The sequence below is a fragment of the Eleutherodactylus coqui genome, chromosome 1 (genome assembly GCF_035609145.1).
Source record: "Eleutherodactylus coqui strain aEleCoq1 chromosome 1, aEleCoq1.hap1, whole genome shotgun sequence".
Lineage (NCBI taxonomy): Eukaryota > Metazoa > Chordata > Amphibia > Anura > Eleutherodactylidae > Eleutherodactylus > Eleutherodactylus coqui.
In genome coordinates, this window is record NC_089837.1 from 311,882,171 (window position 1) to 311,894,890 (window position 12,720).

Here is a 12,720-nt window from a genome sequence, read left to right on the forward strand (position 1 = left end):
ACTAATTCATTTTGTCAGTACACACCCTCCAATTTATACCTATGGCTAACAATGCTTGTCAGTATCTACCAATAGCATTGCGGGTAGCACAGACCCTAATGTAGCAATTTCTGAGAGTATTCCATAGTATACTGCAACTTCCAATGTTAACTGTTCCTCATGCAGAAATAGTCAATGTAGCTAAAACCCATGGTGTAGTTCTGATGTTTCCCACAGAAACCTAGGTGGGTTTCCACAATTAGGGCAATATAATATATAATTTTAAATGCCTTGTAGTCCAAGTGTGCATTTCATTACTAGTTCATAGGCTATGCGTTTATTTATATTGAGTGACTCCTAAGGCATAATACTTTGTACTATGCCCTCCTGTCATAGGGCCTCAGTACTCTACACTGGTCACATGAAAAGCTGTTAGGTGATTATAGGGGTGCTATATTACAAGGCAAATGCCTTATCAATAGTTATACAATTCATAGAAGTGACTCAATCAAATTTTCAAAAGCTGGTTTTAAATCAATGCTGAATAAGAAAATCACTCATTTAGGGCTCGGTCAGACAAGCGTGATTTACACGCTGCTACAGCAGAGTGTAAACGATGCTTCTATAGCAACCAATAGGTTGCTATGAAAGCGCTCACACAGACCTTTTTTAGAAGCACAGATTTTGCGCTCCTAAAAAAGAATGGACAGTGAGTGCCGACTTGTCTGCCAGCTCTGTGGTGCACGCTGTGCAGGGTGCTTACCATAGGCTCCTATGGGAGCCATGGAAGCACGCATCTCACACCACGGATGTGTGACAGGGCTGCTCCATGGAGCTAGAAGCAGCCCGGTCACCCAATATTTTTCAGGATGACAGCAGTGTGGTTTTACACGTTGCTTAGCAGCATGTAGACCACGCTCGTCTGACTTCGGCCTTAGGTGGGAGATCCACTGCGCCTCCTAACACAGCAATTTTTTTGTCCTGATCTCACTTATGTGGACCTATTTCTATCTGACAAATGCTCCAGAATATTACCTGAGTATCACCTCCATGACATACAATAACATGTCTTGCATTTGGGGTGTCCATCTTTGTGCATATAGAGCTCATGTGTTTAGAGCTCATGTGCTTCAGAAGTGCATTTCCAAACACCTGAGCTCTATAATGGACACACTCATACCATGGACAGAGATGGTCACAAATAAGGCGATTCTAGACAGTGTCAGACCAAAAGTATCACTAGAAAGCAAAATTACCAAACAATGGCTTTTATACTTTGGTCATGTCATACTAGCCAATTCTCCGAAAACAACAACATTGATGTTTGGCACAGTCAGTGGGTCAAGAAGAAGAGGACACCAAAAAACACGCTGGCTAGACACAAAGAAGGTTGACACAAGCATGACTGTGGAAAATCTAAAGTAAGTGGCCAAAGACAGGGAAACATGGTGTATGCAGATTCATAAAGTGACTGAAATTCGGCAACGACTGAACGGATAAATCATCATCATCAAGCTCCAGAACCATCTTATCAATATACACTACCGTTCAAAAGTTTGGGGTCACCCAAACAATTTTGTGTTTTCCATGAAAAGTCACACTTATTCACCACCATGCGTTGTGAAATGAATAGAAAATAGAGTCAAGACATTGACAAGGTTAGAAATAATGATTTGTATTTGAAATAACATTGTTTTTACATCAAACTTTGCTTTCGTCAAAGAATCCTCCTTTTGCAGCAATTACAGCATTGCACACCTTTGACATTCTAGCTGTTAATTTGTTGAGGTAAGCTTGTGAAATTGCACCCCACGCTTCTAGAAGCATCTCCCACAAGTTGGATTGGTTGGATGGGCACTTCTGGCGTACCATACGGTCAAGCTGCTCCCACAACAGCTCAATGGGGTTCAGATCTGGTGACTGCGCTGGCCACTCCATTACCGATAGAATACCAGCTGCCTGCTTCTGCTGTAAATAGTTCTTGCACAATTTGGAGGTGTGTTTAGGGTCATTGTCCTGTTGTAGGATGAAATTGGTTCCAATCAAGCGCTGTCCACTGGGTATGGCATGGCGTTGCAAAATGGAGTGATAGCCTTCCTTATTCAGAATCCCTTTTACCCTGTACAAATCTCCCACCTTACCAGCACCAAAGCAACCCCAGACCATCACATTACCTCCACCATGCTTAACAGATGGCGTCAGGCATTCTTCCAGCATCTTTTCATTTGTTCTGCGTCTCACAAACGTTCTTCTTTGTGATCCAAACACCTCAAACTTGGATTCATCCGTCCACAACACTTTTTCTCAGTCTTCCTCTGTCCAATGTCTGTGTTCTTTTGCCCATCTTAATCTTTTTCTTTTATTGGCCAGTCTCAGATATGGCTTTTTCTTTGCCACTCTGCCCTGAAGCCCAAAATCCTGCAGCCGCCTCTTCACTGTAGATGTTGACACTGGTGTTTTGCGGGTACTATTTAATGAAGATGCCAGTTGGGTACCTGTGAGGCGTCTGTTTCTCAAACTAGAGACTCTAATGTGCTTATCTTCTTGCTTAGTTGTGCAACGCGGCCTCCCACTTCTTTTTCTACTCTGGTTAGAGCCTGTTTGTGCTGTCCTCTGAAGGGAGTAGTACACACCGTTGTAGGAAATCTTCAATTTCTTAGCAATTTCTCGCATGGAATAGCCTTCATTTCTAAGAACAAGAATAGACTGTCGAGTTTCAGATGAAAGTTCTCTTTTTCTGGCCATTTTGAGCGTTTAATTGACCCCACAAATGTGATGCTCCAGAAACTCAATCTGCTCACAGGAAGGTCAGTTTTGTAGCTTCTGTAACGAGCTAGACTGTTTTCAGATGTGTGAACATGATTGCACAAGGGTTTTCTAATCATCAATTAGCCTTCTGAGCCAATGAGCAAACACATTGTACCATTAGAACACTGGAGTGATAGTTGCTGGAAATGGGCCTCTATTCACCTTTGTAGATTTTGCACAAAAAAACAGGCATTTGCAGCTAGAATAGTCATTTACCACATTAGCAATGTATAGAGTGCATTTGTTTAAAGTTAGGACTAGTTTAAAGTTATCTTCATTGAAAAGTACAGTGCTTTTCCTTCAAAAATAAGGACATTTCAATGTGACCCCAAACTTTTGAACGGTAGTGTATATCTCAGGGCAAGGGCATCTTCTTCCGTATACAATGCCTGTGCTGCGACATGTTATTTTCCTGCTTTATTTGATAGATTTTGTTGTCAACTGGATTGACAAATGTAGAGGCATTCATGAAAAGTGGACAGAAAGAGCATCTCCCAGAGATGACAGCCAGTACATTTGAACTGGGGTAATTGTGTATTAACAGGACTGACAAATAGGCTATACACTGGACAATTACATCAATTCTGATTTCTTCTGCTTGTAATGCTTGGGTAGTGGGTAATGGCCCATTCTAGATCTGAATTTGATGTTAAAATTGGCCAATATTTTTTTCATGATATGTATGATCTTAAGAGTATAGCCATCATATATTACTATATAGCAGATCACTTTTTTGATTTTGCTGGGTTACTCCTGGTCAAATGTAACCTTTTATATGCTTCCCTTAAACATTTAACTAGATAGCTCTTCCTGCGAAATCTAATGAGTAGTTGAGTGCATTCCCTTTAGAAGGATTTTTTCTTGCTCTTAAATATTGCCCCACTAGAATGCCCCTCTTGAGTGAGAGGGATTAACAACTGTTCCAGTGGAGCAGGATTTTGTTGTTGTGGGCTTTCTATAGATGTTGGTTTGAATGCATCCATTCTCATCCAGTAAGATGTCCAAATGTAAAACATGCTTTTCATGGATATCATAGGTAAATAATATACCAATGTCATTGCTATTCAAAGTGGATGCAAATTTCTCAAAAGGTGCCCTATCTCCATTCCATATGATAAGCACATCATCGATGAATCTGCCCCAGAACAGTATGTGACTGGTGTAAAGTTCCATCTCACCAGAAAATAGCACTGTGGATTCTCACCACTCTAGAAATAAATTTGCTTAGCTTGGCGGACATGCCGTGCCCATTGCTATGCCCCATTTAAAAAAAAAAAAGGTATTGTCAAAAAGAAAATAATTGTGTGTGAGAATGAATCTGTTTTTCCACAAACCTATTGTGAGGGAAGAAATGTGTCCCCTGTGTGTATAAAAAATGTTTAACAGCTGTTAGACCCAGTTTGTGCTGGATATTACTGTAGAGACTCTCTACATGTATGCTGGCAAGTAATCTCATGTATTTTAACAATGGTGACTTTCGTATCTTGCAGATATGAGTGAAGTGTGCTGACAAAGGGTGTTAAGATTTTGTCTAAATAAATGCTTACGTTTTGGGGTAGATCATTGCTGTCCGATACTGCTGGTCCACCTCGTACTAGAATAGTCTTTTTATGCAACTTAAGAATCGCATAAAAAGTGGTGATGGTGGGGTGAGGTTTATAAATAAGTTTGAACTCATTACTGAATAATAGCTTATCGATACGCGCCTGTTCTAATAGATGATAAAATTCTGTAAGATATTGGGTTGTAGGATCAAGAAAGGGAGGGTGCTGACAAAGGGGTCAGCATCATAATAACCCACAAAAAAATGTCATACATTGTTTAACCCACATGAAAAAAAAATACAAAAAACAGGGCGAAAATAGCTAGTTTTGCCTATTTCACCTTACAAAAAATATTATAGAAATCAAAACGTCACATGAGTCAACAAATGGTAATATGAAAAAGTATAACTGCAAAAAAAAACAAACTTTTCATAGCACCATTTGGGAAAAAAGAAAATGCTGGAGGTTTCTGAATGCAGCGATAAAGAAAAAAAAAATTTTTTTTAAATGGGGAAAAGTTGCAAACTAAGGCCTTAGTCAGACGGGCGTTTTTTCGCGCGATTTGCAGATCGCATGACGGATGCGCATCCGCAAATCGCGTGACCGGTGCACGCAAGTCGCCCACAAATCGCCCGAAAATCTGCTCCTAGCCGCGTTTCATTAGAAACGGGCCGGAGCTGTCCAGCGCATTGCATTCGATGGAGACGGCAATAGAGCCGCCTCCATTTAAAGCAATGCGCTGCGGGCGAGCGCGGGATGAATTGTCGGTAAGGGCTTAAATATATAAGCCCTTCCCTGCAATTCATCCTAAAATGTGTAAAAATAAAAAAAAATTGTATACTCACCTTCTCCCGGCAGCCGGAGCTCCGCGCGGCCGTCCTGCAGTGGGTGTGAAGGGGGTGTGAATCAGACCTGCCCCCTGATTGGCTCAGCGCTGAGCCAATCAGAGGCATGCCTCACTCACACCCATTCATGAATTTATGAATGGATGTGAGTCAGACCTGCCCCTGATTGGCTCAGCGCTGAGAGGCAGCAGTCACTCACCCATTCATGAATTCATGAATGGGTGTGTGAGTGAAACTTGCCTCTGATTGGTCAGGGCTGTGACCAATCAGAGGCAGATCATTCAGCAGGCGGGGATTTTAAAGCCCCACCGGCTGAATAGTGCCAAGAAGCAGTTCAGGAGAATTGACAGCGGCCGCGGCTGGACTCCGGCTGCAGCGGAAAGGTGAGTATACAATTTTTTTTTATTTTAACACATTTTAGGATGAATTGCAGGGAAGGGCTTATATATTTAAGCCCTTCCCGACAATTCACCCCGCGCACGCCGGCAGCCCATTGCTTTCAATGGAGCGGCTGTATTGCCGCTCCATTGAATTCAATGGGCAAACATCGTTCTTCTCTGTCACAGCTGTTACAGCTGTGGCAGAGAAGAATTATTTGTCTTCTATATGTTCTCAATGGGGCCGGCGCTGCTGCCGCCGGCCCCATTGAGCGCATATAGAGAAGAGAACAGGAAATTTTTTGTTCTATAATTTATCGGACGAGCGCATAAAAAGCGCTCATGTGTCCGATACCATTGCAAAGCAATGGTTTTATAAAATCGCCGGACGCATGCGCAAATCGCGGCTAAAAACGCCCGTCTGACTAAGGCCTAAGGGTGCCTACTAGAGATGATCGAGTATACTCGTTAAGGGCAATTGCTCGAGCGAGCATTGCCCTTAGCAAGTACCTGCATGCTCGAGAGAAAAGGTTCGGGTGCCGGCGCAGGGGAGCGGTGAGTAGCGGCAGTCAGCAGGGGAGGCGGGGGGTGGAGAGGGAGAGAGAGATCTCCGCTTCGTTCCTCCCCGCTCTCCCCCGCAGCTCCCTGCCCGCCGCCGGCACCCGAACCTTTTCTCTCGATAGGGCAGGTACTCGCTAAGGGCGTTTGCGAATTTGCTGCATTTTTTTCCAAGTGTCTATGGGTCTTTCTAATGTAAAAAAAAAACAACAAATTGCGGCAACATCGCAATTTACCGCGAAATCGCAATTTTGCGCGATGCGATTTTAACATTAACAAGTCCCATAGACCCCTGGAGAAAAAAAACACTGCGAATTTCGCAGTGAAAAAGAACTGTAGTGGGTAGTCACCCTAACTATATAAATTTGGTATTGACATAATTGTACTGGCATGCAGAATGATTTTAACATATTATTTATACTGCACAGTAAATGCTGTTAAAAATAGAAAAACATGCCAGAATTGCAAAAAAAATAACGAAAGTTACATAATACATTAAATGTACCCAAAAATAATGTCATTAACAATACAAATTGTCCCACAAAAGAAAGCCCTCATATGGCTATGTTGAAAATTAAAAAAGGTATGGCTCCTAGATGAAGGCTCTGTGCAGCCGATACGCGTCTGGTTTAGAGATGTGTATACCTGGCAATTTTAAATATGTCTAAATAAAGGAAGATTATATATTTTATTCTGCAAGCAAGCGTGGATGACATTTTCCTGCATGGAATTCTCTATGGCTCCTAGAGTGCGACGATAAAAAAAACTGAAAAATTAGTGGGCCATTAAGGGGCAAGCAGGCTTGGTCACTAAGGGGTTAGTAAATGGGCACTTCTTAGATGATGATCACTGCCACAGCCCTGAGGCCACAAGAAAGTTATTTAAAGTGTGGACTTCTGCAAACAGAACATGCTCTAAATCATAGTATCTTGCTGGGCTTGCCATTCGTTGGGCTGATTACATCATCACACATTGGGATTGGCCGTGTTTGAGGAAGGCAGTGTTTACGATTGGCTTAAGGACCCGTCCTACATCGTTAGCTTTCTCTCCATCGGCCGCTCAGCATGCAGTGTCTCTTACTGGTCAGTCAAATGGGAGAAACCCTCCCTCACGTTATAAAACAGTGGTCATTTAGGTGGGTGTGTCTCTAGTGACCCCAGACCCCTGAGGACGCCACTATGTCGGCAAAACATGTTAGGAGGGTTTCTTTTAGCTCAAACACACAGACCTGCCAATATTTTTTAGAAAGAGTCATTAGTCTGCAGCAGTGACCTACTTGATATCTTGTATAGCTACTAGCTATTTAGGAAAGGATTTCAGCCAAGGATGCTGAAAAAAAAATCAATACTCACCTAGCAGCTGCCGTTAGGGTCCCCGTGCTGATCTCTGCCGCTGCTGCAAGCTTCCCCTGCACTGATAGATGATCTATTGCTGTAAGTGAGGTTTGAGAACCATAGATTGCTGTGATTGCTGTAAGCAATAGATCTGTCAGTGCAGGGGAAGCCCGGAGCAGTGCCAAAGACCAGCGGCAGCGACCCGGACGGCAGCTGCTAGGTGAGTATTGCTTTTTTCTTCTATCTAGTGTAGCTAGGACTGATTTTCGGGTTAGGGCCTATATTGCAAGCCCTGCTCTGAAAATCGGTGTGCGGTTAACGCTGCCAAAAACGTGGCACTAAGTTTTGCTGCGTTTTCAGCAGTGCTGAAACCGCTGCCCATTCACTTCAATGGGCGACACAGGGCTAAAAAAGCGCAAAAATAGAGCATGCATCGCTGTCAAAGCGCAGCGTTTTCAGCCTTGTGTGAGCAGCCTCATTGAAATGAATAGGTGCGTTGTACAGCGTTTAGCGCAGTGCTGAAAACGCAGCACTAAACGCTGTACAAAAACGCCTGTTGAGGGAGGCCTTAGCTTCAAGAAAATTTGCGATAAAAGTTAACTTGTTTACTTGCTATTATAAGTTTATTCAGTTTTATTCCTTTGTGAATAAATGTAGCGTATTTTGTAACTCCTTCTGCTGCATCATATCCTGGATCTGCATCGCGATACCACCACCCATGACATCTGTGTTACTCTGGCGCTGTGCTATACAGTATTTTCAGTTGTCCGGAGTGGACCAGACAGAAGAGGACAAATAGAGATACCACTCTGCTGCACGGCGCCTGCCATAGAGGATGTAAGGGCGCCTGCACACGAGTGGAAATTCCATGGCAGGATTTCCGCCGCTGGAAGCCTGCATAGGATTGCATTAACAAACGCAATCCTATGCAGACGGCCGCGGTTTGGCTGCGCGAAATCTCGCGTGGCAAACAAACCGCGGCATGTTCATAGAAAATTTACTCACCCGGCTCCGGTCTGCGCATGCGCCGGCTGCCCGGCAAGCCAGCACATCAAACAGCCAGAGTCGCAGGCGTGGGTGAGTACGCGCTCGTCCCTGCAGGCGCTCGGGTTGGGTGCCGCTGCCGGATCCGACCCGCCCGTCTGCAGGTGGCCTAAGGATGGAATTTTACTATGTGTGGTGAACAAAGTGCACCAGAGCACTTTTACCTTGAAGAGGGTACAAAGGGGCACTATTATTTTGTGATGGACACAAAGAGGACAATATAACTGAGGGGCACCAAGGGGGATTATCACTGTGTGGGGGCACAAAGTAGGGTACTATAACTGTTGGGCACAAGGGAGGCATTATTATTGTGTGCTGGGTGCAATGGGGAAATTATTATGTGCAGACACTATTACTATGTGGGATACAAATGTGTAGCACTAGTATTTTGTAGCAGGCACTGAGAGGGGTGATGCTAGCAGCAGGACAGAGAGAGTGTGCTGACATGAGTTGTGGCTAACAAAACTTGTCACGGTGGTCTGTGCATAGATAAGGAAAATGAAAACGGATGTCACCAATCAGAGGGAACATCATCTGTGATTACTGCAGGGTTACTGCACTGTAATCGCTATCACTGTGTAGAACTACCGGTAGTATCTGATTATATTATTTAGTGATTGCATTACTTAGAGCTGCACATAAAGCCAAGCCACTGTATCTAAGCCTGCCTTGATCTAAAAGCTGCTTTATGCTGACATGTATGTGTATATCATAGAGTTTTTTCTTTATTGGTGGTGGTGGTGGGGAAACATTTCTTGAGGCTTGTGACCTTTTAATACATAGTTTTGTATCAATAGGTCACTTCAGAGACTAAGCAATACAGCTGAAAGTCATTGACTAGCCGGTGGACTGAAGAGGAGTGTGCACGAAGGCGAAGACTCAAGCCAAATTTTTGCACCATGATACTTTAGTTACACTCCTGCTTTGCAAGATGTGTGAGTCACAATTATTTGTATACCTAGAAATAAAAAGGCAACTTACATAGCTACCATTAGTGGGGTGGAAGACAGAATAATGGTTCAGGAACATCATCTTCTATTGTAATAGCTACAGCAATGTGCAAAGTTACAATGACAATCTTCAGCATCTTACCGTACTTTCTGCAGTAGGGATAAAGTTGATGTCCATCATTTTTGGTCTTTGCTTATTGGTTTTCTTTAAAATGATTGCTTTATCTACACAAGACAAGAATCAAACACAATAAACTTTGATGTTTGAAAATAAATGTTAGAGAATGTTGGGTTTTTGAAATCTGGTTTTAAATATCTGATTAGTGCATTCTGAGATAATAGAGGGGAGGATCAAGCACATGCATTAATTACACGGATTTCGGTGAGCACCATGTAATTCTTCATTTGCCCTGTGGGGGTGCTATAGTGGAATTAAACATTTGTTGCTAGATTTCCCACAGATTACAGCTGATTGCTGTGGGTCCCAATAGTGGGACAACCTGACATCAGCTTTTTTTGCAGTGAACAGTTCTACCAATAAGGATTGTACAATGGGGACAACTCCTCTAAGCATAGAAAGATAACATTTTACGATAATATTCAATAATTGTAAGATTTACTAGAGACGATTTTTTTAAACTATCTACTTCTTATTAGTACATATTATATGTACTCATTGAACAAAAGGCATATTAAATTATGTGAACTGTTTGCTTTGAAATCTTACACAATTATTTTGTTTATTCATACCTGGAAGAGGCTCAGAAATTTCTTGCACAAAGTTGGATGGAAAAGCTCCAACCAAATTTCCTTTCTTACCCAGCCACCAACCATCTTCAATCTGAAGAAATCAGCAGAAATTGCATGTTTATTTCAGAAGGGGTATACAGCTCAAATACAAGAGCACTATAATAGTTGGAGGTAACATTGCAAGTGCACATTTATCATTCATGAATCTCCATGATAAATATTTAACATACATATCAGCATTAGGATTTGTATCTATAGTCATCAGTCTGAGGCAACTCAATGATCCTGAACTGTTTCTACAGCAGATTTAAGCACAATGATTTTACAATCTATCTATATGAATACATGTATTGTCTAAAGTTAGCCATAAACCTTAAATAAAAAATCTGAAAAAACGTTTTTGGTGGCCTCATAAGAAAATCAAATGTGTTTTCAGGATCTTTTGATTCCAACATGAATTCCAACATGCCGTATTCTGTGCTCCTGCACGAGGTAAAACTCTTCTAGCTTGATTTACTTTCCCATTGAAAAAAAAACAAACATGTATGTCCCGCCAATGAAAGAGTATATGTTTATTGTGGTGTTGGGAGAAACAGGTAATGTGTTCGGTCAATTCTATCCAATATATCTACTCATTCTACACAATATTAACCAACTATATCCAGCAGAGGTATTTAAATATTACTGTACATGTGCAGGCATTTTACTAACTAAGAAACATCTGATGCAACATAACATTGTAGCGTTCAGACACTGGATTGAATCCATAGGTGTGGTAGCCGCAGTTCTGGAGAATGATTGAGGAAAGCAAGGAGTCGGTAACTGGAGGTCTCGTGTCATGGTACAAATAGAAGAGGTGGGTAGCATTGTCAGGAAGGAAGCCAGAGGTCAGTAACTGGAGGTCTCGTGTCATGGTACAAATAGAAGAGGTGGGTAGCATTGTCAGGAAGGAAGCCAGAGGTCAGTAACTGGAGGTCTCATGTCGTGGTACAAATGGAGGAGGCGGGTAGCATTGTCAGGAAGTAAGCCAGAGGTTGTTAACTGGAGGTCTCGGGTGGTGGTACAAATGGAGGAGGCAGGTAGCATTGTCAGGAAGGAAGCCAGAGATCATTAATTAGAGGTCTTGTGTCGCGGTACAAATGGAGGAGGCGGGTAGCATTGTCAGGAAGGAAGCCAGAGGTTGATATCAGTAGGTCTTTAATAGAAATGACAGAGGAATAGGCAGGAGTGCAGCTTTATCATGGCTATGGTGCACAATAAAGGGCCAGGCTTTTATAGAAAGTCCAGGCTTTTATAGAAAGTCCTAATTAGAAGCAGGGTGGGGCTAGGACAGGGAACCAGACCGGGAATACAGGCTCATAGCTAAGCGCAGCAAGGAAACTGTCTAGATGGTTGGCACGGGGAGCTGCTGATTTGAGAGCAGGAGGTCCTGGGTTCAAGTCCTGATAAACATATTTAGTATAACTGTGTACTATAATATGCTAATGTCTATAGAGGAAAACGTAATTGGCTGAAAAAAATGCCAACACGACCAATTTATTTCTCTCTGTAAGACATGTAAAAAGGGCTGAAAACCCACTTATGAAATTGGTAACGTTTACCCATTAAGTCTTCAAGTAGGAATTTTTCAGACATTCTTTAGAAATAAGCATTTGTGTTTGACATTTTACATATATCTCAAAGTCCATCATTTCCTGTATTTTGTACTGAGTATATTTTGGATGTTTTTTACTATCTGTCTAGAATTATCTGTGTCTTCTGTGAATTATCTGTGTCATCTATCTGTCATTGGTTTGAAAGCACTGATGCATCACTTGTGGCTTTTAGCAAATCTTACATACATGTAAGTATACTATATACTCTTACAGATTGATATTGTGATTTCTTACAAGTTTCCTGTGTAATCTTCGCAAACAAATTTTGAGTACTTTATTCCTAAACTCTAGAAGTATGAAATTAAATAAATGATTCTCTTGATGTCACCTCCTCTATAACTTCCACGACTTCTCCAGCAATAAGTTCCAATTCATCTGGCTTACTGGGGCTATATGAGTACTCTGCCCGACACCAACGCTGCTTCTTCTGCTGAGGACAAGCTAGATAATAAAGATGATTACTGTTAGAGGGAGGCAAATATTCTGCACAATGACTTACTACAGAGTTTGAGGGGTTTTGTTATCTTAAAGTCTGTGGGATATACAAAAATATCAGAGGGTACTCACTCGAAGAATTTATCCCACAGAATGAAAAATGACCATACATGTTAATTAAGACTTTTTGGTGATTTTTTTTGTTCAAAGTTAAGATTTATATATAAAAAATTCCACTATCTTGCATTTTTCACACTGACCACTAAGCCTAATAATAGTCTGATAAGTCCTGTTCTGTAGAGAAAACTTTGCAGCAGTTATGGCATTATCATCACAGGCGGGATTACACTGAAAAGTAACACATATATGTAGATAACACAGGGTCCATCATTCACAATATGTGATAACAGAAGATCACCTACTCCCCCTCCCTGCACAGTG

At 41.9% G+C, this 12,720-nt stretch overlaps 1 protein-coding gene across 1 annotated transcript in view; it reads right to left on the reverse strand.

The window, feature by feature from the left end:
- SH3D21 (SH3 domain containing 21) overlaps positions 1 to 12,720 on the reverse strand; it is a 94,892-nt gene that overhangs the window by 61,547 nt on the left and 20,625 nt on the right. Inside the window, exons 4-6 of the mRNA XM_066574963.1 lie at positions 12,173 to 12,285; positions 10,190 to 10,280; positions 9,582 to 9,664 (exon numbers count right to left, since the gene is read on the reverse strand). Of these exons, the coding sequence (XP_066431060.1) occupies positions 9,582 to 9,664; positions 10,190 to 10,280; positions 12,173 to 12,285 (287 nt within the window). The remainder of the gene's footprint in view (positions 1 to 9,581; positions 9,665 to 10,189; positions 10,281 to 12,172; positions 12,286 to 12,720) is intronic.